This window comes from Phocoena sinus, chromosome 6, assembly GCF_008692025.1.
Source record: "Phocoena sinus isolate mPhoSin1 chromosome 6, mPhoSin1.pri, whole genome shotgun sequence".
NCBI lineage: Eukaryota > Metazoa > Chordata > Mammalia > Artiodactyla > Phocoenidae > Phocoena > Phocoena sinus.
In genome coordinates, this window is record NC_045768.1 from 4,401,302 (window position 1) to 4,427,056 (window position 25,755).

The following is a 25,755-nucleotide window of genomic DNA, read 5'->3' on the forward strand; positions in this document are numbered from 1 at the left end:
ACTGGTCCAGAGCTCACCCCCTGAGACTCCTACTTTGTACGACACAGGATCAGCCCAGCTCAGCTGAGTGGAGGACTCCGTGGAACGACTCGTATTGAGCTCGTAGCCTCCACACTCAGGGGCTTTTGCACAAACGACCCCCGCTATTACTATCGTTGTTGTTAATGTTACTTGAGTACTGATGTTCTCCGTGGCTCTAAGACTCCAACTTCCTCTAACTAGGGACTCAGGTGACAACGCCTGAAAGCCTGCCTCCCCCCTGACTTACCCAGCGACTGTGGTCACTGCACATAGGGGTGGAATCAGAAATGGCACCAGCCACACCACCCGCCCTGCTCTGACCCCTTCCGTCCTCCCTTACGAATCCCCTCTGCGCTGCCATCAAACCTTCCCCTGCAAGGCGCCACCTCGGTGCTCGGCGTTCCCTCGCTCGGCAAATCTGTTTGCCGGATTGGATTGGGTGGAATAGGAGGTGGTGCCACAAAGGGACGAACCGAGGGAGGTCAGAGTGCAACGCTGCAAATAGTACTCTGCTGGCTCGCCCAGATGCTGACTTCCTACCAGAGAGGCGGGGCTTATCTGCAAGGCTGGGGAACTGACTGGTACTGTGGTTTTCCCAAGAGGAGAGGATCTAGTGATCACCTGGCCAAGAATTTCCCCACCCCAAAGAACCATGTCACGTGACCCCCAGCATCCTCGGGGCCGCCTTTGCTTTGGCACGTTTCCAAGGTGGGTCAGAGACCTGATCCCAAACCTACATGCAGGAGAGTCAACCTTGCGTCTTGGTCCTCCTGCTCTGCTCACCCACCCCCAGGGTCCGGCCCAGACCCCCACCCACTTGGCCTGAGCGAACAGAACGGCGGGGTGGGGCTGACTTACGTGGGAGCAGAATCTCTCAGGGGGGTCTCCGCACGTGATGCCGGAGGGCTCCACCTTCACCTTGACATAGTCCTTCAGGCGCATCACCTTGGGCTGGCAGGCATAGAACTCCCAGGTGGGGCCTTCATCCGTGGTCACCCAGGATTTGCAGATGTCGTAGTCCCCAGAGGCCAGCGGGAGGCAGTGCAGGAAAAGGGCCAGCAGGTGCAGCATGGCGGCGCAGTCCCCAGGGGCGAGGCCCAGAGAGGGACCGGAGAGGTGGCGACTGGGTCAGGAGGGCCTCGCCACCTCAGCATGGAAAAGCCACATCTACCAGGCGACGGAGGCCGGACGTCCCAGGGACTCTGCCAGGTTGCAAACAGCGAGGAACTTGTTTTTTCCAAGAGGCCGATGTGGAAAACTCAGAGCCAGCGTTTCTCAGACTGCTGATGGGCAGATCGAGAAGTTGCCCACAACTTGGCGTCCTCCTAACCTTGGCATCACACCTCTCCCAGAGGGGAATCTGATCAAATCAGGCAGACTCTCAAATTGTGACGGTGGATGGAAATGGGATAGGGAGAAAATCCGCAGGGATCTGGCGTGAGGCCGGATCAGATTGCTTTTAATTTTGGTCCTTCCAATCAACCCAGGTCTTTAAAGGGCCCTGAACGTGTGATGTGCGCTCAGCACAAGTGCAAAACAACCCTCCGGCCTGCGTTGTAAAGATAAAGTAAAATCAGGAGGTGTACCTGTTTGCTGCAAACACGTTCCCTCTATGGGATTGGACTTGGCATTTTGGACCAATAAAAGAGATTTCTTTTCATATGGGCTTGAAGTGACAACAATAGTGCAGCTGGACTGCAGCATAAAAAAAGCGACTGAGGTGTTAACTGGGGAGCAACTTATTTGGCTCGTCTTTGGTGGGGACAGGCGCTAATGGGAACCAGCTGACCTTGGCTGGTAGCCATGGGCAACTTATTAGGAAGTTTCTGAGACTTCAGCTCCCAATCCATCCAGGTACCCGGGGTCTGGCATGTCTTTCATTGTAAGAAGGGAGGAGAGAGAGCTCGTTAGCAACAACACCTGCAACAAATTAAATAGAGAAAGAGGGGGGAGAGTAAAGATGTATAAGAACAAAAGCTCTCTGGCAAAATGTGCAAAAAATGAGGCTGCATTATCAGCAAGGTGTCCCGAGGAAACTGGGTTATTTTTGTTAATATAGGAGATGCACATTTGGGGATGGGGCACATTATTTAAAAGGTGATGCGCTTTCTCCATATTTATGGGGGTGTTGGGGTCAGCAGAAGTGCCCCTGTTTGGGGTCAGTGACTTTCTAAAGCAGCCCCAGGAGCCGAGACTGACAAGTCAAAACGTCAAAACCGTGGATGAGGCTGTAATTACAGGTGCCGATGAGGCTGTGAGGACAGGTTCAGATTAAGAATGGTCCATGCGTGGGCCGACAATTACGAACTGGGTGCCAGTAGATATATCTCCAAAATTCTGAAATGGTGAATTTAGTTTTTAACTGTAAGAAACTAGGGATGTTGAAGACTTGGACGGAAGTGACAGTGATTTGTCATATTCGCTTTTTCCAATCAAGGCCAAAATTTTGCAATCATCCCTTAGAGGGTATGTTTAGAAACAGGTCACCATTATGATTATTGCTTTACTATTTTAAGCTACCGGTAATTATTTAAAAGCCCTAAATAGACATAACTAAGATGAATGTTACATTGCGAAAAGCACGACTCCAGTAGTGCGGGGTGTTCCAGGACACCTGATATATCACCAGGAGAATTTGGTCCCCAGTGTGGGATCTGGCCAAAAAATGCTAGCCAATAGGGCAAAGGTTACTGCAATGAGCCACAGCAGAAGCGCGTCTGTTATTAATTCTGGTTATTATGTCTACAATCATTGCATGTAAATTCCCAAACTGCTGACTCTTCAGCCATTGTACCTAGAAGGTCCACTACGTTTCCGTGAACCTCCATTCTCCAGACACAAACGCACTCCTGCCAAAAATGACAAACCGGAGTGGGGGGACATTGTCCAAATGGGGGGCTGGCCTCTCCGCACCTCCCCAGGAGAAGTCCCCAGCCTCTGCCCCAAAGCTCCAGGCTGGGGGCATCATAAATCTGCATTAAGGCAGCCCCTGCCCCTCTCTCTGGCTGAAGGGCTCTTGATGCAGATGAACGAGCCGAGGGGGACACATTTTCACATCTCACCTCTGGCTGTTTAAAGAGAAACAGTGTTACAGAGCCTGTCCGGCCTTGAATGTGCTCCTTGCTACAAAACTCTCAGAAAGAACCCGCCTGGAGACTATTTTTACAACCTGAGAAAATGTAGTAAAAATAAGATAGCGCGGCCGGCAAAGGTTTGGATGCCTCTGTCTGAGCTTCGCGCTGCCCAGAAAACAGCACATTCCTCACTCATTCTTCCAGCCGCGGGCTCCTAACTGTTCACTCCCAGGTAGGGCGCCCGACTGCGGCTCGCAGGGTGCGCCCGGACACGGGCTTCCTTCGTCTGCAGGACCAGAGTGCTGCCTCCGGCCTGGACCGCACTGGACGCAGGCGGGTGTGGGGAGGCAGTGAGGCCCAGAGGCCAGGAGGCCCGCGAGATCGAAGGGGCAGCGCGCCTCGCAAGCCTATTCATTGCTTTGCAGTTCTGCAGGCTTAAATGCCATGCATTCCCTGGAAAATGGGGTGGGGGAGCCAACAACATCAAAATCTGCGGTGGGGGGGTGGGGGGGTAATGGATGTGTTTACAACTAGTCAATCAGTTGGGCGTTGCTGGCATCGTAAGGGAATTGTGAGCTCAGCTTGAGAACGTTACAGTCAGTTTTTGCCAAACAGAAAAAAAGGGAGGGGGAGAGATGCAAGAGTCTTCGGAACAGCGAGGAGGGAAGCACGGAGTGAGAAGCCAGTGTGGGAAATTTCAGAGTAAGAGGTTGTATCCCGGTGGATAGTTTACTCCTTGGAAAATAAATCTTCACCTGATATTATTAAGAAACTACAGCTCCCAGAAACAAATAGAATCAATGCGCTTTATTTTCTTTTAAGAGTCCTCAGGAACCGAGGGGGGCTGAAAGCCAGGTTATTAAAACCCGAAAATTAGATTTTACCAGGATTTCTGAACTCAGATTTTTCTGTCTTATTGAATTAGCGCCTCTCGAGCTGGCTGGGCTGGAAGCAGGCTCCTCCCGGAGTTGCCGGCTGCGCCCTCGCCTCGTGGGAAACTTGCCTTGGTGGACGCGGAGCCCCGGGGGGGGGGGGGTGGTCCCTGGAGAGGGGGCGCTGGGGGCTTCTCCCAGGACCCAGCCCACCCCCAAGTTTCTTCTCCTTTCCCAGCGGAGACAGTCGAGGGGGGTGATATCTGCCTTCAGGGAGGGTGCTGGGAGCCAGGAAGGAAAGGGGAGCCCGCTCCCGGTCGCGATCACCTTCCAGTCCCACCCCATCCTCCCAACCCTAAACCTCCCTCACCCCGCGCCGGTCCAGTAGGGGCCCCGCTCAACGCGGCCGCACGAGTGAGCATCCCATTTCCGGCGGCCCCGGTGCCCCCAGCCCCGGTATGGGAGCCTTCTTGGGCTCCCGGGCGCCCCCCACGCCCTCTCAGCGCCCAGACAGCCCCGAAGAGTTGAGCGCGGGGGGTGGGGCGCGAGGAGGAGGCCTCGGCTGGGCGGCTGGGGCCGGGGGGAGGGGGGGTGTGGAGATGGGGGTCAGCTCCCAGCCTTGGACGCCAAGGGTTCGGAGTCCGTGCTTCGGGTGGGCTGCAAACGGCGGACATCGCACGGGGACGCGCCTGGCAATCCCGCAGTTGCTTTTTGTCTTCCCGAAGTTGAGTGCAAGCCACAGGAGCAATTAATAATCACGCCTTTCAAAAAGGCCCGGCGGGCACCGAGGGTGCACCCACACCTGGCACCGCCTCCCTTACTTAGAAGACGCCAGCAAAGCGCCGGGGAATTCGTTGCACCCTTTTCCCCAGCGCTGCCGCCCCCAGCCCAGGCGGACAACTTACTTCGGAGCCCGCGGACGCCGCGAGTCCACGGTCCTCTTCCCGCCTTCCCGCGGCCTCTGCTCCCACCATCTGCGTGCCACCCAGCTGGAGGTTCGACTCCACGCTGTCCCCAAGCCGGTCCAGGCACATAACCCTCCCCATTAGCCCACCCCTCCAGGGCACGGAAAGAAGTTTCTAGCCGCCGCTGGAAGACAGAGTTTCTCTGTGCAACTCACACATACCCAGTTTTCAGAGAGGGGAAGGGGATGGGAGGAATTGGGGTGGCGATTAAATTGGGGTAGGGGAATGGCGCGCGAGAAGGGTTCATTTCCTTTTCACAAACACATCCAGGCATTCTGGTAACACCCATCCCCGCCACTCACTCTCACAAACGATGGAAAAAGACCCTGGTGGGAAAAAGCCAGCCAGGAAGACAAGCTACTCCTTTAAGATGCTGCTACAAATGCACACTCACACACCCCTCTCCAAGCGACTCCAGTCCTCCGCTAGTAACGGCCGCCACCAAATAACTTTTGCATCCGAGCCTTTGCTGGGCCGCCTTAAGTGGCTCCTGGGCCGCGGGAAAGCCTGCATGGTCACCGAAGCCCTTTAAAAATGAAACCAGCCTGGCAAAGCTGCAGCGTCTCTCCCCCCACCCCGCCCCCCCCGCTCGCCTCCCGGGCTCTCCCCTCCAGCCTTACCCCGGCTCGGAGCGGCTTCCCGGAGCGGAGACCCGGGAGGCCGAGGACCGCCACCCTCGGCGCTCCGCCTCCCCCGTCTGGCTGGCGCTGGGTGGGGCGAGGGCCGAGGGCTGCGAGCCGGTTCTGCTTCCCCGCGCTGCTCCCGCTGCCGCTGTGGCCGCCGCCGCCGCGGCCGTCAGATCGGGGCTGGGGAGCCCTCCGGCCGCCGGGGGGGCCGCCCGCAGCCGTCCCGGAGACGCGGGCCGGGGGAGGGGCCCGCCCCAGCCGCCCGCATCGCCCGCCCCGGCCGAGCGGGAGGTCGCCGCTAACAAGTGCAAACTTTTGGGGCCCCCTGGGCGGCTCGGAGGGGACCCGCGCTCGGGCACCGGGCAGCCCCCGGCCCGGGTGGGCTTCGCGGCTGCTCGTCGGGGCGCCGGGGCATGCCCCCGGCGCGGCGCGGGCCAGATGGCGGGGCGTTTCACTGCCCCCCTGCACTCCGCTCCAAGTTAATGCCGAGGCTAAATCCTCTTGCCATCACTCACGATCACCATCGGGGCTTTTATCTCTCGGTCTGATCCGGGCTGCGTAACTTCCTCTGTGTGGCTTTAACACACCATCCCACCACGGAGCAACGGTCTTCTTAAAGGTGCAGGAAGGAAATACTGCGAGAATCGGGGGACGCGCCACGGCCCGGGGAGGGGCTCTGCGAGCAGGGGCGTCCCGGCGGGCCCGCGGCCAGGGTGGCCCCAGCGGGCGGCCGCGGGAGCGAGCCTGCTCTGGGGGGTCGCAGCCTAAACATCTCCTCCCGGCCCGGGGGCCAGCGGGTCCTGGCGCGCAGAGCGCATCGTCAGCCAGCTCGGGTCAGGCGCCGCGGGGCTGCGGCTTCCTTTTCCGAAACCCAGGGGCCTGACCGGCTGCCAGCGCCCATGGGTGTGGGAGCTGCCCCATCGGCCCCAGGGAGGGGGCCAAGTGAGTCAGTCCGCCCACCCCCCAACAGCCAAGGGCTCAAGGCTGCAGCTCGGTCTCCCTCTGGGAAGTGCTGCCACCCAGAAGGCCCCAAGCAGTGGGTAAAAGGGTGGGTGGGTGGATTGGGGGAGATGGGGAGGGAGCGATCTGAGCACACAACCAGAGCCTGAATACCAGCTGACACATCGCCGCCTCCACCCTGATGGGCCCTGCTTTTGACGAAGCCAAGCCAGCTCCGGAGGGAGTGCGGAGTAGGGGGGCAGGAGAGGCCTCACTCCCTGGTAAGCCTGGGAGGAGCCCGTGCGAGGACTCCTGCAGAGCCCAGGGCAGAGGCCAGGGAGCTGGGCACACTGGGCAGCCCTGGGCTCTTCAACCCCCTGGAGGTTTCTTTCCAGGCTGCCTCCCAGGCCTGTGGGGAGAGCTTCCTCCATCTTCCAGGGGAGACCTGTGGTTTTCAGGTGCTCCTGGCTTCCTGGGGGTGGGTTCTCACTGCAGCGCTCAGGCAGCCAGCGCAGTCATTTGGTGCATCAAGAACAAAGAGCCTGAGGACAGGGAGAGAGAGAGAGAGAGAGAGAGAGAGAGAGAGAGAGAGAGAGACTGGTCCAAGGTCCAAGGTCACAGAGGGTGTCAGGAAGAAGAGCAAAAGATGTGGCCCTGAGTGCCACACCCTCTGCCACCTCTTACCTCCACCTTAACCCTCCCCTGCTTTGGGCCCCCCCTAAGCTTGCAGAGGGGGCTGTATTTCTGAATAACGTTTAGACTGTCGTCACGGAGCAGGCAGAGGACACGGAATTAAAGACTGTCATCTGTTTTAATAATAATAATAATTTGACTTTTATTGAATACCTGCTTTATGCCAGGATCCATGCAAACCACCTTATGTGTATTATCCACTGATTCCTCCCAGGAGACCTGTGACTTAACTCCTGTTAGCAGAGTCCCAAGTTATAGATGAAGCTTCGAGATGTTAAGTAACTTGCCCAAGGTCACACAGCTGAGGAAGACTCTGGCCTGGGGTGCAGGGCTCTTGGGCTTCCCGGTGGTGCCACCTACTGACTTGCTGGGTAACTTGGGGCACAGCACAGATTGTTTCTGGGCCTCAGTTTCCCCACCTGTGAGATGTGAATGGTGAGTCTTTCCTTCTCCAAAGAGCGGTCACAAAAAGGCCATCGAGTGCCTCCTCCTGCAGTGCTCTCAGATCCCTCCCACTAGAGATCCCCTCTCCTCCAACACATGCAAAGCTGTCCAGGAGAGCAGCTGCAAGCCAGCCCCTGCTTACCTGGTCCCGGGGCCTCAAAGCATCCAGTAGGAGAAAGCTCCCTGGAGGAGAAGAACACATCTCAGCAATTTGACTTTCAAGCATTTGGCCCGCAGGCAGTAGTGAAGGGCACAGTGGGGGGCTCCCACGCAGGCAGGGTGAGTGATGACCTGGGTAGGCCCGCAGCCTGCTGTCACCCCCAGGCAGGGCCATCAATTCCCGGGAAACGCCTTGCTCCTCCATCATCACCGAGACTGGATGCTGTCAGGACAGCCAACGGGACATGGCGGAGGGTGCTTCTGATTTGTGGTTCACCTAAACACAGTGGAGGGACCCAGGGCGTATTCCTGTTATTTCCCAGATGGTTTAAGTGACCCATGTGCAAAGCTACATGCCACGGAAACAATGTTTAAACCGCCTCTGCAGCCCTCCTCTCCCCAGCACTTCCCGCCTCGCCTGCGAGCTGATGCTGACTGGCATTTTCAGAGACCCATTCCCCAACCTGTCTTCTGGTCTCCCCATTTCCAGATCCCGGAAATTATGGAATCGTGGAAAGAGCGCTGACCCGAGAGTCAGAATAATGGGCTTTTTGTGGCTCAGCCCCTACTAGCTATGTGGCCTGGGGCCATTACTTCCCCGCTCTTAGCCTCAGTTTCTCCATCTGCGTAATGAGGGGAGTTACCCCAGAAGGTAGTCCCTGCGCGGTGATCCCGAGTTGACAGCAGGCCATAGCAACCTCCGGGAGACAGCATCTCTCTCAAGTGACTAATAAAGTGCTTCTTTTCCAAGATGGGAAACAAATAGGATTCCAGCCATGTAGGGACCAGGTGGTCAAGGGATGTTCGTTTTTAAATTTCATTAAGGTATCTTATGACAAATGACCTTTCCCCAGCAATGACAAGAAGCTGAGCACCAGGGGCAGGAAAGTGTTAATGAGTCTCCCCCGCAGATAATTAATTGCTGGCTCCCCTCTCACAGCAGAGCCGAATGGTCCTCTTCACTGGTGGGATATTGGCTCCACTGCAGTTTTAATTCCAGTTGTGTATGTGGAATCTATTATCAAAAAAGCAACTGCAGAATAATGCATGTAATTTTGTTCCATCTGTGTTTTTTAAACAAAGGGGATATATGCATATAAAGATACGTATGTACCTATACATATATATACACATATGTAAAATAAAGCTACCACAGTATGAGCAGGGGAGATGGGGGGATGACATGCTTTATTACATATATATTCTTTCTGTGTTACTTGACTCCTTTACAGTGAGGGAATAGGCATGGATGGGATAGAAAAATAACAGGAAATTATAAAGTCACGCTCAAGAGCGATCTACTAGCTTTGCAATGAGAGGTTACAGATGAGGTCCAGCCCCTTCGGGGATTTCTGAGAGAAGGCAAATCCTGATGCAGACGGACTAAAAGACAGACAGATAAAATGAGCTCACACCGCTGACCAAAGAGTCAAGTGTAGGCTCAAAAGGCACGAGCACCATGTTCTCGCCGTTCACTTGATTCACTGCATTCTCAGTTATGCCAGACCAAGATTTTGATTTGTCCCCTTGACCTTGAGCAGTTGAGATGTGCTGGAAGTAGGAGGTGAGACCCTGGGAACTACCCCAGGACCGTCTAGGGGTTTGGGGGCAACCCTGGGCCCCTGACTTGTACGGCCAAGGCAGGGCCAGGAGGAGAGAGACCACGATCCAAGCCCAGGGCGTTCCCCCAAGGTGACACCTCCGGGTAGTGGCAGAGGCTGCCAGAAGCACCCCGACTCCTCCCTGCCAGTTCTCTGCTCTAATCTCTAGACCATACTCGCATTAATTATTATTACTGTGTTAATCATACATGTGATTAATTCAGTAATGGTGATTCATAATTGATTGCATTTTATATGGTGCCTTTCATCCACACATCTCCCAAGATGTGCACTGCCTACAACAAGAGACTCATAAAGCAAAACGTGTTCTTAGCTCGCCTGCATGTTTTTGGATAAACTTGTCTTTGCAGTGGCAGGAGGTAAGGGTTTTGGGGCAGACTGGGCTCGCCAGCCCCAGCTCCGTGCCCATCTCCCAGCTCAGGCAGTGCCTACCCAGCTGGGGACTCCTGCTTCGTCCTGCCTTGCCTCGTGGTGGCCACGCCCTAGGAACCCTGCAGACCCCACTCCCTTGGCAGGTAAGTCTGCCTACGATCCAGCTGCAAGGCAAGGCCAGCTTGGGCTCTGCGGGGAGCTGGTGCCACACGTGGCACTGGACGGGCTCTAGAGCTTGACTCTTTGGGTGTGGGTCCTACCTTTCCTGTCAATTAGCTGCGTGACCTTGAGTAAGCTACTGCCCCTCTCTGCCTCAGTTTACCTGAGTGAAAAATGGAAATAATAAAAGTCTCTCTCTTCCTAGGGTTATTATAAAATTTACATGCAATGATGCACGCACAGCACTTCAAAGCTGGCACATAGCACGTGCTCAATAAATGTGAGCGGTAACTGTGGGAGTCGTAGGTCTGGTTCCAGCAGCAGCTGCTCTGTGACTAGGCTAATCTCTTCCCTTCTCTGGGCCTCAGTTTTCTCAGCTGTAAAATGGGTGGACCAGTCGACCTCGAGGGTACCTTTCAGATCTTAGATGAGCACGTGTTATAGCCACGGTTGGGATTCAGGGCTTCAGAATCAAGCAGCCCCGGGCTCACACTCCCGCTCACCATTTCCTAGTTGTGTGACCTTGGGCAAAGGACTCACCCAGCCTCAGTTGCCTCCTCTGGAAAATGGGGTTCATAAGAGCACCCAACCCCTGGGCTTGATGTAAGGGTTTAATGAGCGAATACTTGAAACCTGTTTGGCTTCTAGAAAGCGCTTAACACAAAGTGGCTCTGGTATTCCACAGCAGGCCTTGTGCGCAGCACTTACTGATGTTCTCACATTTCTGCTGTGCCACCACCCTGGGAAAGATGCTTTTATCGGCCCCGCTGTTCAGATGAGACCACTGTCCTGGGTGATTCAGTTAGGGATTGGGGCAGGGGCAGTATTTGAACACAGGCCTCATGGCCACGCTCACTGATGTACGGTCTGTGTCCTAAGCTTATCGTTCCAGGATTGTTTTCTTCCCGATGATCCTGGGAGAGAGCTGGCATTGCAGACCCCACCTGGCAGCAGAAGACCCAGGGTCCCAGAGAGGTTCGGCACACAGCAAAGGATTTCCTGGCTGACCAGAACAGGCTCCGTCGAATGGGTGGGCGTGGCACTGGGATGCCTACTTTTGCCTGTGGAATCACCCCTGCCCCATCCTCTCAAGCCAGGCTGGGTGTCCTTCCCTCTCCACAAGGGACTGTCCTGTTCCTGAGCCCCAGGCAGGTGGGCAGGGAGAGAGCTCAGCCCAGGAGGAAGAGCCCCGGGTCCTCCGGGCAAAGCTGCTCAGCTGCTTCAGGAGGGGTGGCTGCCGCGAAGAGAAAGGCCCCCCACCGAGTTTCCAGGGGGACCAGCAGACAGCCAGGGCTTCAGCCCAGTGGGTGCCCAGAGTGCAGTCTGCAGAACCAACGGCTGTTCCCGAGTAGACTCCAGAGTCTCTGGGCTTCCTCAGCCTGGGAGATGGGGGTGCAGAGCAGCATCGGCTTCCCTCTCGCAGTGGGGCTGGTCACTACCCTGAGCCTGCCAGCTTAGATCTCGGGGGACATCACCCTGCAGGGCACCTACTGTGCGCCAGCACCCAGGGATGCAAATGGCGACAAAACCACTGGGTCCTGCCTTTGGAGTGTGGCAATTCTAATAGATTATCCATGTCGCAAGTGTCAAGCTGCCTGTGCAGCCCACAGAGGTTTACTAAGCACCTACTATGTGTTAGACACTGTCAGGCGGAGTCAGGGAGGCGGTGGAGTCTGGGGAAGTGTGAGCATTTATGTGTACGGATGTTCGTGTGTGTGTGTGTCTGCACGCACACATGTACATGAGCCCGTGTGTCGGCCCAGCGTAAGTGTGCCAGCCTGGCCATGTTGCCAAAAAACACTGGACAGACTAAAATAGCTGCAGAGGCGGGCTTCCCTGGTGGCGCAGTGGTTGAGAGTTCGCCTGCCGACGCAGGGGACGCGGGTTCGTGCCCCGGTCCGGGAAGATCCCACATGCCGCGGAGCGGCTGGGCTCGTGAGCCATGGCCGCTGAGCCTGTGTGTCCGGAGCCTGTGCTCCGCAACGGGAGAGGCCACAACAGTGAGAGGCCCGCGTACCGCAAAAAAACAAAAAAAACTGCAGAGGCAAATCCTAGTTATCAGGATAGGAGACAAGGAAAGGTCAAACCATGAGCACCAAGAAAAATAAGACCCAGGCTCATGAGGACCCAGACCTCGACTCCCTCCTGCCTGAGTCCCAGTTTCCTCACCCCTCAGGCAGGGATAATGATAGCACCTACTTCCTGGGGTTTGGGGAGGATTCACGGAGAAACGCACGTAAAAATCCTCCGACACTGGCAGTAGTAAGTGCCTGATCAGTGTTGGTTCTGGGTGAGGGACCCTCCTTCCAGCGATGAGGGGGGTCCGGAGCCCTTTGGGAGCCTGTGGCCCAGCAGAGGACACTACTCTGTGTCAAAAGAAAATGGGGTTCGTCAAGTCTGGGAAATACGTGGGGATACAAGCCCCAGCTCTCCTCCCGTGGATCTCTTCTCACAAATCCGCCCTCGGGAGGTTGCTTCTCCACCTGCATCCCACCCAGCTCTCAGCATGGGGGTGGGAGGCCGGAGATCTGGGGAGCTGAGGAAGGAGTCGCAACCACCCCTGCAGGATCTGGATCCTGCCCACCCCCAGGTGTGTGGGCAGCTTAGGGGGCTGGGGGTGGGGGGAAGGTGTGCCCCAGCGGGGGGCCGGGGGAGGGACACACTGCCAACGGGGAGGAAGCAGCCCTCCCACCTCCTGCAGACCCCTCCCACCCCAACTCCTCACCTAGAGGAAAACATTTTTCTTTCTTGCCAGGCAGGTGATCTGGGCGCAGCAAAGGCAGCCTTCCTCTCAGACGTGTGCTGATCGCAAAAACAGTTCACCCAGTTATAGAAATACCTGTCTTCTCCCTCTCGCTCCTCCTGGGGAGCTGACAGAGAGGGAGTGGCCTTCTGAGCATCCCAGCCCCACTCAGGTCCCCATCATGTACCAACTTGCCAAGTCCCCAGCAGTCGATCGCCTGCATGGGCAGGCTGAAAGCAAGAGGCCCTGTAACCAAAGGCAGCTGGAAATCCTGAAAGACAACCCACAGTGAGAGAGAGAAACAATTAAACAGAAAGACATTCCCTCCGACTCCCTCTTTCCTGGTCACACACACACTGACACGAGCCATGTTGCAGGCAACAATTCCCTTGTTAAATTGTCCACCGCGTGGAGGCCGCCTTGGCATGCAGATTTCTCTGCCATCAACCCCTGAATTCTAAGATCCCTGCGACCTGGGATCCTGCCAAACGGGGCCGCAGGGGCGCTGCTCCTAACCAGCCATGTCTGGGTGGGCTTTCAGGCACTGGTGCTGGGAGACAGCATCTCTCTTTCTTAAACCTCTTGGTCAGTCTTTTCTGCCCAAAGGAGGGCGTCAGGATGGGGGCTCTCTAGACAGCTGTGGGTACCCTTGCTCTTCAAGTTTGACTCTCCATCTTGGGAACCCGCTTCGATTTCTCACTTAACGGCACTTGGCCTAATGGATGGAGACAGCTCGCAGCTGACACTGCTCCCTCCCTCCATTGACTTTGCCGGCTGTCACCCGTGACCTCTAGGATGGCCATGCTTAACCCTTGCTGCCCCCATTCCCAGGGAGGTTCCTCAGCTCCGCAGGGCCGTCATGAGGCTTTGTCTTCACGCGGGGATGCTCCTCAGATCCCCTGCATCCTGGTCCCGCCCCACTCATTTTCCACCATCGGTCGGGAAGTGCAGAGCGCGCAGGGCTGGGAAGGTTAGCCACCTGGTCTCCTGACCCACCATCCATCTGATGGTCGGAGGGACATGGCTTCTAACATCCCAACCCATGGAGGAGGCCCAGAAGTTTTTTTTTTTCTTTTTAATCTGGAAAAACAAAAGCTCTGTATCAGATTTCCTTTCATCTTGACCCTGCTAATTCCCGAAACCGAATTTGCTGACAGGGCAGTTCTGTGGCTTGTCAAGACTCACCCCTTTCCTGGCCACTGCCCTGCGTCTCAGCAGGGACCCTTCTGCAGAGTTCTGACCACCAAGCAACTTTGGCTGCTGTGGAAGTGTCTACGGGGGCCTACGAGGTCCTGAGCCAGGCGTCCGTGGGGTGGGTGCTGAGCAAGCGGTGGTGCACCCCCATCGCCACACCAGGCACAGTCCAGACCCCGCGTGAGGGGCTTTGGCTGCATTTGCAGAAAGTGGTACTCACGAGCAGGGTTCGGAGATAATAATGGTACCCACCTCACAGGGCTATTGTGAGGATTTCAGCGTGAAGCCACAGGGGGAGCACTTTTCCACCTGCTGGATGGGAGGCTGCCGGATTCATAAATTGTTGGATAAAGCCTATTAGATCTTCAAATAAGAATTTTTTTAAAAAAAAATGAAATCGTGGTTGCGGGGAGCTCAGAGGGGTGTGGTGAACCCCGAGCGTGACCAGGCTGCCCGGAATCAGTTGACCCTTGACCCTAGAGGCCCTCCCTTCCCCTAGAGAAGCCCTTTGATCCTCTAGGGACAGGAGGCACTCGCCCTGCCTCAGAGGGGAGATGCCACCTTTGGCTTTGAACTCACGAGACGGCTAAGCTAGGGGGACGCCAGAAGCCAGAGGGAGTATAATTTCAAGTCAGATTGGGTGATGTACCCCCATGCCCCAACCCAGCTGAGTTCATCCTCTGAGCTTAAATCACGGTCTACAGCAAAGCTGGAGGCACGACCCCCTGTCTTCCAAGCCCCTCCCCTTTACCCCCCAGGCCCACTGTTGGTCCTTAGCTTACAGCCACTGCTGCTGGCCAGAGTCGGGAGCCTGCTGGGGTTTCTTGAAGAAATCTCCAGTGACTGATAACAGACCATGTGCCAGACCCTGGGGGAGGCGCTCTTATCTGCCTCCACCTTCCATATGGGGAAATTGAGGCTCAGAGAGGTAAACCTCTTGCTCCAATGGTGCACTGGGACTCAAACCCAGACCCGCCTGACCCCACAGTCAGTGCCCTTGACTGGGCACTGGGGAGATTCTCTCTGCAGTTCTGTCCCCCAGGAACTTTTGGGGACCCTGACTGAGCCCCGGCTCCCCCTCTCTAGGCCTCAGGGTCTTCACTGTCAAGTGACGGGGGTTGACCTGGTGATGCCCTAGGGTCCTTCCAGCCCTAACATTTTCAGATGAACCGCCAGCCTCCCTACTCAGGAGTCTGAGCTCTCCCACTACAAATGTTTCCTCGAACGGTCAACAGAGTGACAAGTCCCTAAGGAGAGGGGAGACATGCGTCAGGAGCGGGCTTGTTAGAAGCCTGACTTAACACGCCTCGTGCACGCACAGGTGAGACCCAAGCATGGCCACGGGGGACGCAGAGGTGGCGGCAGGTAAAGGGGCCTGAGATGACTCCAGAAATGCCTTTATAGCACACGGCGTGGAGGCCTGCCTTTGCAGCTTAAGGGCCCACACGTGCTCGGCAACTACTCTGTGCTTGTGGGGTCTTGGGCACAGACAGGAACTCCTTGGCCAGATGTGACAGGACCGTTTCCAGAAAGACCCTCTTAGCATGAGGCATCCCCACGCAGGGCCTGCTTCTGTTCAACTGGGTGCCGATTGTTGAAATATTGACATGTTTCGTGCATTTACCTGTCCTGAGCCCTGGAGGAACTCCCGCCATCCGCTTCCCGGCCCACCCAGGACCCTTCCTTGGAACCCTCTAGACACCCTCCCCCGCCCCCCACAACGCACCTGGCACCTGCATTGATTGGCTCACAGGTGGTCTATTATTCTCATGATCACTGCTGATCACACACGTCCCCACATACACACAGAGCCCAGAGTTTGGGGCGCCGTGGTTCTCCCCAGTCCCCCAGGGTCCTCTAGGGGTGGCAGCCCTCAGGGTCCAGCTCGTTGGATTGGCCACTTTGGGGTCTCCCCACAGCAGGGCAGGAAGGTGATTTCTGGTCCCATGGATGCCTTGGAGCGCAGCACCCACCCACAGAGTTGCGGTGGCCTCTCAGAGCCTGTGTTCTCCTGTCACCAAAAACTTCTCCCCAGCCAAGCCCACCCACCACTCCGCATTTTAGAACCAGAGCAAACACGGGCTTCTGCTTATAGAGGAGGGAGTGTCCCTCTGGCTGCCCTGTGTGCTCTCTCTCAGGTAGACTCCAGGATGGAGAAGTGTAGGGGGGCAGAGAGAAGGGGCCAATTCCAGTGGGCAATGTTGACCATCTGGAGGGCTGTGTTGAGCGAGATCCCAGGGCATCAGGACACAGTGGTGTGACTGATTAGTTATGGCTGCCTGGTGATGGTTTTGTCATGTCTGTCTGGGAGAGGGGTCAGGCAGGGCGGACCTCACGTAGTTCTCCTTTTTCATCCCCTGAGTGTGGGGATGAGCCTTTGTCCCCCACCATGGAGAGCCCAGAACTGTACCAGACACAAATAGATGCTTGGGAAATGCTTCTAACTGAGGGCGATTTTAAACATGAACCGAGCAAATTGCGTTTATTGAACACGTATTAGGTGCAATTGGACGATAAATTAGGGAAACGAACTAGCAGTGATGCTCTGGGAAATTTGGGGGTCAGTTTACTTACCCATCCAGCCATCCATTCATTCACTCCACAGTTGTTTGTTGAGTGCCTACTGTATGCTGAGCTCTGTATGGGGGCTGGAGATACAGACCAGCATCTGCTCTAGGAAACTTCCAGCCAGGTATGGGGAGAGACAAGTGGAGGACAGGTGGTGTATGAGGTGCCACGGGCAGCAGGGCGGGTAGATACAACTCTGTTGTTCTCATCCCTGGCCGAGTCGCCCTCCAGGGATGAGCCAGGGTCATTTATATCCTGCTGAGTCAGGGGGCTCTTGAGTTTCAGCATCACGAGATGTTGGATGTTCTTGACTCCAGACTTCCCTCTCCCTCCCTCCTCTTTCCCCCGCTGCCCTTCCTCAAGAAGACTCTACCTACCTGGGGCTGTCCCAGAAGGAAGCAGGTGCTGATGGGAAGAGGTCTTAAAGGGATAAGAACCTTGGGAGCGAACAAGTTTAAGTCCCCATTCTGCCATCCATTATCTTCCTTGTGAGAAACATCACCTCTCTGAGTCCCCTCAATCTCTGAACAGGAGGAAAGATATAGCAAACTAGGCAGCATTAAAAGGGCTGTTATGCCAAGGGCTGACCCCTAGCAGTGTGTTAAGAAGTGATGGCTGTTCATCCAAGTACCCTCTGAGGCTGTTCCATGTGTCTTGTCTGGGGAATGACCTTGGACGTGTTGGGAGGCAGATACAGGACGATGATGGGGCATCCAGGGCCCCGCAGCTCCCGCTAGAGCCTTCGCTTCCACTCCTAGGGAGCCCTCCCCCACTGTATTGTTACTGGTCCCCCTCCCCCCACACCCCCACTGGACTACAAGCTCCACTTGGGAATGCTTTCCCGTCCCGGTGCCTAGCGCAAGAGTAGGTGCTCAATAAACGTTTGCTGCGTCAATAGATGAGCAGCGAGAAGTGTGAGGACTCCCGTGCACGCGGGTGAAGCTGGGTAATTCGTCGATTAATAGGATCAGTATAGTTGCTACCTGGAATATTTAAAATGAAATTTCCTTCTAGTTCTTGCTAGTGCGTACACTTGCTTCCTCTCCCTCCCTCTCTCTCCTCTCCCGCACCCCCAGCCCATCTTTCTCCCTGCCACTTTCTCTCTCTCTCCCGAATAGAATTGTCTCAACTGTCAGCTCTCGCCATGTATACTTGGAGGCCATCACAACTCTGAAAGGTCTTCTCAGCATTCTGAGAAGAGGTGGAGAGGTCTATGTGTGTATTACTTGGCATCACCACTAATCAAAACAGTGCATCTCCCACCCTGTCTGGAATTCCCACGGCAGATCAAGGGCGCCAAGAAACTCCTGCCACGGAGAAGAGAAAATGCGGCCGCACTTGGCCCATGTCGGGTAGTCGCCCCACCTCCCCCCCCACGCCCCGCCCCATCCCCGCCCCACTGACCTGGGTTTTCTTCATCCTGTGTCCCACGGCCGTCCTCCTCGTGATTTCCTGTGCACGAGAGGAGGAGGAAGAAAGAAAAGCAATCAGAGACCGAGGGCCAGCTGGTGCACGGCAGGAGGGATTGACACCACCAAGCAGACCCTGCTGGCTCCATGAGCACCCAAGAGATATGACCCTCCACTTGACCTCAGCGAACTTACGTTTTAGTTGGGGAGGTGAGAAAGAACAGTTTGAGGACGCCTCCGATCAGTCAGTGCTTTTAAGATCTCCCAAGACCTTCAGCAGATAGTTTAATTCCCGACACCTATCGGTCACCCCCATGCCCCTTTCTTCACCCGTTTACTCCACACATGGCTACACTCAGCTTCTCATTGTCTAGAAGGTAAGGCTTAAAAATGACACTTAGAGGTGAGCCCGGCTCACCTCCACCATCCCCTCCTTGCCTCGGTCAGGGAGGGCCAGGCTGTTTCCCCGACATACCTGAGATGTTCCCTGCCCAGGTCTGTCTTCCACTGGGAACAAAATAGTAGGCACTTAAATGGGTTTGAGCCCAAGCCTGGCCCTCTGCCTTCCTAGGTGTCCAGCAAGTCCCACGTGGCTTCAGAGCCTGGCACCGAGGCTCGGCCTTTGGCCTGGAAACTACTGTCAGCTCCTGACCTGGAGGTCCCTGGACTGCTCCTCTGGGGAGATGGCAGTGTGGCGATGACACTGAGACACTGCAGGTGACTGGCTTGGAATCTCAGCCCCTGCCCTCAGTAGATGCGTGATTTTGGACCTCAGTCTCCTTATCGGCACAATGGGAATAAGAATAGCCCCTCCCACAACAGAAAGATTAGAAGTGATCACACGCAAAGCACATCTTAAAACCATACGCATTGTGAGCGTTCAGCAACACCTGACCATGAGTATTATGGTCACGATCTGACTTAACGTCGTAGCTGTTTGGACGTACGGCCCACGTCCTGGACTAGGCTGTGAAGCACTTGAAGGCAGAGACCACTTATGACTCATCTGAGTCCTTTATTCCGTCCCCTACCTCCCCAACCCTCACAGCCCCAACCAGCTTTGTCAAGGGAGGGAGGAGGGAGTGGTAATAGAAAGAAAAAGTGATGCTATTACCAGCTCCCATCGCCAAGCAGCTGGTTGGTGCCAGGGGCTGTGCTTTATAACCATCACCCTGATACCCGCTGCCTTGTGCTGTAACCGTTTGTTCCTCCTTGTTTACAAAGGAGAAAACTGAGGTTCAGAGTAGTTAAGTCCACTGGCCCAAGATCACCCAGCTTGTGGAGTGGACTCCAGGACAACTGATTCCGAAGACCAGGGCTAGAGGCCACAGTGCACAGTGTGACTGGAGAGGAGCGCTCACGTGTATACACACCAAGCCAAACACTACGGAGGTCCCCAGCATGTCTTTCTCGTTAGAGACTTTAAAAAAATTTTTTTATTAAAAAAATTAAAAAAAAAATTTATTGAAGTGTAGTTGATTTACAATGCTGTGTTAATTTCTGCTGTACAGCAAAGTGATTCAGTTATACATATGTATATCTTCTTTTCATATTGTTTTCCATTATGGTTTTCACAGGATATTGAATAAGTTTCCTGTGCTATACAATAGGATCATCTTGTTTATCCATCCTGTACGTAATAGTTTGCATCTGTTAATCCCGCACTCCCAATCCTTCCTCCCCTACCCCCGCCCCTTGGCAACCACAAGTCTGTCCTCTATGGTAAGAGACTTTTTAAACCAAGTTTTAGCAGGAGCTAAGGGTGGCTGAGGAGCAGTCTGGGGACGGCTGTCCTGTTAAGAAAGAGGAGTCGATGTTTGGCTTGTTGGACCAATCCCGTTCTACTCACTGCTTGCATGCTATTTTCACACAGGGTGGAAAAATACCATCTCATCCCCGCCTCCTGTCCCAGAAGGGGTGGCTTGTAAACATATGGAGAGTGGGGAAGATAAAGCCCTGAGAGCCTTGACTCAAACTGTCATTCGTGCGCCAGTTTTCCATGAGGACTGAAATGAAGATCCGCGGTGAAACACACAGAGAGAAATGAAATTTGGATAAAGGGAAAAACAACCCAGAGCGGCTTCTGCTCCCGGTAATGCCTGCTCCCTGGGCATAAGGCTGCATTCCATGGCAACAGCATTCACACTTCACTGAAAGAAAAGCTCCTACCAGCTGGACCCATTATTAAAGTGGGGCCCCAGGATTAACATATTTGTGTGATGACAAACGCGAACCAGCTGAACAGCTTCAGGAGACGCTGGAGCCCCAGGGACAGGAGAGTGGGCAGCCTTGCTTGGCCAGATCCCAGAGCCTCTCTGGCCATTCCACCCAACGCTCCTGAGGGCCCCTGGGCTACGATGCAGAACAGTGGGGGCCTTTTAGACCTAAAAGCAAGTCGAGCCTAGTGGTTATGGATGGGGCAGTGGGGACAAAAAGAACTGAGTTTGAATCCCAGCTCATCTAAGACTTTGCTGTTTGATCCTGGAAGGAGCCCATTCCCTTCTTGTGATTCAATTTTCACATCTACAAAATGGGTGTAACAACACATCCCACCAAGGATTCTGTACTGATCCAATGAAGAAACACATGCAAAGCACTTAGCAAGCCACCAATAAAAACCTACTTCTAGTGAATTCTTCTAGAGAACTACAGTTAACTTTTCAGGCATGGACCTGTTGGGGAGAGCGAGGATTCTTTAAACATTTGATGCTTTGTGAAAAAATTTTGCACGAGCCAGTTGCTTAATAAATTCATAAAGCCACGTCTCTATGTGTGTGTGTGTGTGTGTGTGTGTGTGTGTCTGTGTGTCTGTGTGAGTGTGTGTGATGTGTGTGTCTGTGTGAGTGTGTGTGTGTGTGTGTGGCAGTCATCATGTGGATGAAGGAGAGCAAGCCTGAGCCAGACTGATGGGGTTTGAATCCTGCCTCATTTACTGAGTGACCTTGGACAAGTCGCGTCACCTCTGATCTCAGTTTTCTCTCCTCTCTAGAACGGCGATAACACACCTACATCGTAGAGTTGTTTAAAATGACATAGGCACACGGGAATTCCCTGGCGGTCCAGTGGTTAGGACCCCACGCTCTCACTGCCGAGGGCCCGGGTTCAATCCCCTGGTCGGAGAACAAAAATCCTGCAAGCCGCGTGGCCAACAAAATAATAATAATAATTATAAAATAAAATAGATAAAATGACACGGGCACGTGAAGGACCTAATTAACATTGGTCAGCCCCTTGAAGAACAAAAAAAACGGCTACGGCTAAGTGCAAAGTTGGATCATAGAAGAGGAAAAAGACATTAGTGGGAAAAACAGGGTGAATCCAAAGTCTGACACTCAGTTAACAATGCTGGGCCAGGAGCTTCCCTGGTGGTGCAGTGGTTAAGGATCCGCCTGCCAGCGCAGGGGAACACGGGTTTGAGCCCTGGTCCGGAAAGATCCCACATGCCGCAGAGCAACTAAGCCCGTGTGCCACAACTACTGAACCTGCGCTCTAGAGCCCGTAAGCCACAACTACTGAACCCACGTGCCACAACTACTGAAGCCAATGCGCCTAGAGCCCATGCTCCGCAACAAGATAAGCCACTGCAATGAGAAGCGTGCGCGCCACAATGAAGAGTAGCCCCTGCTCGCCACAACTAGAGAAAGCCTGCGTGCAGCAACCAAGACCCAACGCAGCCAAAAATAAATTAATTAAATTTTTAAAATATATTAAAAAAATAGTGCTGTGCCAATGTTAATTTCTTAGTATTGATAAATGTATCTTGGTTATATGAGCTGATAACATGATGGGAAACTAGGTGGAGGGTATAGAGAACGCTCTGTACTATCTTTGCAACTTTTCTGTAAATCTAAATATTTTCCTCAAAAAATATTATATATATATATATTTTTTTTTTTTTTCTTTTTTTAAGGGCAGAGGAACTGGTCTAAAGGGACCGAAAGATTAGACAGAACAACTTGATGTGGTGTGGATCCTTGGACTGGATCCTGGGTCAAGGGAAAAAATAAAATTGCTGAAATAACAGTATTGGGAAAATTAGCAAAATGTGCACCTGGGCTGTATATAGGGAAGCAGTATTCTATCAATATTAAATTCCTGAATCTGATCACCATCCTGAGGCTGTTTAAAGAGAGTGTCCCTCAGAAGGAAGATGGGTGGTTGCCCGGGACGGGGGAAGAGGGTTGAGAGCAATTGCTTATTGGTTATAGAGTTTTATCTTGGAAGGATGGAAATGTTCTAGAACTAGGTAGAGGCGGTGGTTTCTCAGCATTGGTAATGTACTAAATGCCACCGAATTGTTCTCTTTAAAATGGTTAATTTTACATTATATGAATTTGACCTCCATAAATTTAAAAATATGTAAAAAAAAAAAAGAAAGAAAGAGAAATGTCCCTGTTCTTAGGATACACAAGCTTCACGCAGTTGCTGGTGAAGGGGTGTGATGTCCGCAACTTCATCTCAAATGATTCAGCAAAGCACCAACATAGCGGCTATGAGGATCATGTATGTTTCACGTGGGGAGAGAGAGAAAGCCATAAAGCACACGTGGCAAAAAGTTAACAGTTGGTGAACTTAGGCAAGGGTATACAGGGATTAATTTTACTATTCTTGTGTAGGTTTGAAATATTTTCAAATTCAAAAGCAAAATACAGCAACAACCGCATTTAATTATAAAGAACCTAGCACTTGCTACCTATAGGAAGCTCACTCAATAACAGAGTTATTACTACATCTGCACACAGCATTAGAATCTTATCTGAATAGTTATTATTTATTTTCACAATAACATCTTGAACTCCCCTCTGAGTGGAGATCTGAGCTGCGCCCTGGCAGAGCGGGGTGAACCTGGCAGCGCCCGCCTTGGTTGCTCGGGGTGAAAGGCCACGCCCGGGGACTGTGGCCAGGTTGAGAGCAGATTCTGTCTCCCATGCCAGTTGCTGGCCGGGTACCTGCACACAGGAAGATGCCTACGAGAAAGCTCGAGGGAAGAATACTACACAGACGAATCAGCAGATCCAGGAGCTTGATATTGTAGGGGCCACAGAGAGGCCCGAGAGCTTAAGTGTTGAGGGGATTGGGGGCGGTCCTTCGCAGCCATTGGCATTGGAGAAGCAGCCACTCGGGAGAGTTTAATGGCAGCGGAGGCCCTGGGAGACACAGCCGTGGGGTCCCAGATTGGTCACTATTGGGACAATACCCAACCAACCACACACCCGGCCCTGGGTAAGTAGGGTAGGGTGGAGCAGGGGAGGGAGGTGGGAATGGGAAGGGGTCACATGCATCACCGCTGCTGGTCCTCTTGCACCCCACGCACACCGGAGTCTCCAAGCCCCCTGCGTGAACCATAGCAATCAGGTTAGGAGCGCATAATCGGATAATCCAATTGCTTTCCAGGGAGAGCTGCTGTTAATTAAAGAGGACTGAAGACAGACCAGTAGGCTGGGAAGCCTGGCCTGATCATCTAGAGAGAGTGCAGCCATCTGACAAGGTGCGGAGTGCGCCGCCGACCTGTGCCACCAGAGGCTGCCAGGGGCAGGCACGTGGAGCTCCAGGCAAGGGAGGTGTGGAGAGCGCCAGCTTGCCGCCAGAGAAGGGCAGGGGGCAGGGCACACGACAGCAAATCAGAAGGAGATCCCGCTGGGCTAGGTTTCAAACACATTTGCATTTAAACAAACACCATATCCCATAGTCTGCTGGTTTCTAGCTGTGAGACTTCAGGAAGTTCCTTAACCTCTCTGAGCCTCAGTTTCCTGATCAATGACACAAGGTGAGGAATGTACCCGTGGGGTGAAGTGAGGGATTCTTGTAACATGTGATGCTTTGTAGAAACTTTCTATATTAGCCAATTACTAAACATGACCATGAAGCTGTGTAGGTGCAGGTGTGTGTATGCGTGTGTGTGTGTGTATGTGCAGGTCTGCGTGTGGGGAAGGGGGGGCGAGTGCCTGTTCTTTGGGACATACTGATTAAGTTGCTCTTAACTAGCTGTGGGGTAAGGCTGCCGCCATGCTTGCCTCCCAGGTGTGTGAGGGTTAAGTAAAGCCCTCAGAACAGGCCCGGGTGCGTGCCCAGTGCCCAATAAATGTCAATTCTATTGAAAGGGGAAAAAAAAGTGATTAACACTTCTTGGACCTGGAGAAAAAAAATGCCTGCTAAATTCCTGCCATAAATACGTTTATTAAGAAATGTAAGCCTAAGAAACCCACCCAAGATGCATAAAGATGCTTAAATGCTCTCCGCCCTTCCCCTTGATGATTTCCAAAGATAGCTGGGGATTTTGCTGGATAATGAATTAGGGCCAAGTAACCAGTGATGATGTTATATCATTATCATTCAGAAAGTGTTTATGGAGCACCTGCTGTACGCGGGGTCCATGCTCCACCAGTGAGCACGGTGGGCAGGCTCCCCACGCTGTGGAGTTTTCAGTGGGGTCGAGGCCATGCCTTTGGCCTCAGAAGTAGGGCTCCCTAAGTGGCAGGTGGATGGTTGGTCGATACGCCACAAGGGCAGGAAACAGGCACCAGGTGCCAGGAGTGGTTTGCTCCCACCGGGACAGGCAAAATGACCAGTAAGACTGAGTTCTCACCACTTCCTCCCCCAGTTTCTTGCTGTCCCCTGAGTCTTCCTCAAACAGCAGAGCCGCTGCTCCCCCCGGGACCAGGCCCTGGGTCGGAGCCCTGGCGTCGGGGTTAATATTTTTAATTGGAGGCTTCTCAGGCTGTGGTCCGGTGTCCCCCAGCTGAAGCTGCCATGGAGCGGATGGGCTCCAGGGGAGGCCATCCTCTGGAGCATTTCCCACAGGGCATTTCACTCTGCCCTCCCGTGAATGATTTCCTTTCATTTCCTGTACGGAAGCGGCCCTTTTCATTCCGTCTGTGTCATCTCTCTGCTGCCCTCTGATTAGGGAAAGCTTAGCCTTCTCCCCCAGCGCCAGACCTTGCCCTCCCCTTCCCAGAAACCACCATGGCGCTTAACTACAAAATAAAACTGTAAAAAGGCCCATATTCCCTGCTTCCTGGGCGGGGTAGGGGGCGGGGGACAGCACTTGCTGAGTTGCCCGCATGGGTGGCTGGGGGTGGGGAAGATAATGGTGACAGTCCCTGAATGAGTGAGTGGTAGGAACTCTGTCCTGGTGCGCCCCCCTCCCCAGAGGGGATGAGCTGGGGGAAGAACCTAAGCTTTGGAGAGTCTGGGTAAGGAACAAGACCGCATTGCAGGAGGGGAAGACATAAAGAGTAAGTGCCTGTATATGAAGTATTTTTAAGAGTCATTAATATTAATAGCATCGTTCCAAATAGAATAATGAGCAGGATTCTGACCATTTTTAATGGCAGCTTTGTTCCCATTTTCATACTACATTTTTAATCAACAAGTCTCCCAAGGGGCCACTGGGAATAGTAACTGGAGGTGGCAGCTCCCCTCCCCACGAGGAGTCCCACTCCAGCCTGCAGTCTGGTAATTGCTCCCAGGTCAGACAACCCATGAGGCTGCCACAAAAGACCTGGCAATTGCAGAGATGATGGTCACGTATTCATTCAACAAACATTTTAGGAATACCTACTATGCACCCAGTACTTTAATAGGCTCCGAGGATGCAATGACGATCAGAGCCATCGCAGAGCCACATTCCCAGACAGCTGCTCCAGCAATAACCACCATGTGCAGAAGGGCTTGTCTGGATATGGCCAGGTGGTATAGGAGACCACCAGCCAGCCCAAGTGCAGCAGGGTGGCTTCCTGGAGGAAGTGGCATGAAACTGAGCCCCGCAGTGTGGGTAGGAGTCAATAGAGAGGGGAGGGGGATGGACAGGCCCGTGCAAGGGCAGAAAGAGAGAAGCGAACAGGTTTGAGAATTGCAGATCAGAGTAGCACAGGGCAGGAGTACATGAGTTGCAA

General features: G+C 53.9%; 1 protein-coding gene across 5 annotated transcripts in view; it reads right to left on the bottom strand.

Moving 5' to 3' along the window:
• Nucleotides 1-5,681, bottom strand: part of NTNG2 (netrin G2) — a 73,530-nt gene extending 67,849 nt beyond the window's left edge. For all 5 annotated transcript variants that reach the window (XM_032636163.1, XM_032636162.1, XM_032636161.1 and 2 more), the window contains exons 1-2: nucleotides 5,553-5,681; nucleotides 880-1,941 (exon numbers count right to left, since the gene is read on the bottom strand). In XM_032636163.1, the coding sequence (XP_032492054.1) occupies nucleotides 880-1,092 (213 nt within the window). In that variant the 5' untranslated portion in view covers nucleotides 1,093-1,941; nucleotides 5,553-5,681. The remainder of the gene's footprint in view (nucleotides 1-879; nucleotides 1,942-5,552) is intronic.
• Between the last annotated feature and the right edge of the window lie 20,074 nt (nucleotides 5,682-25,755).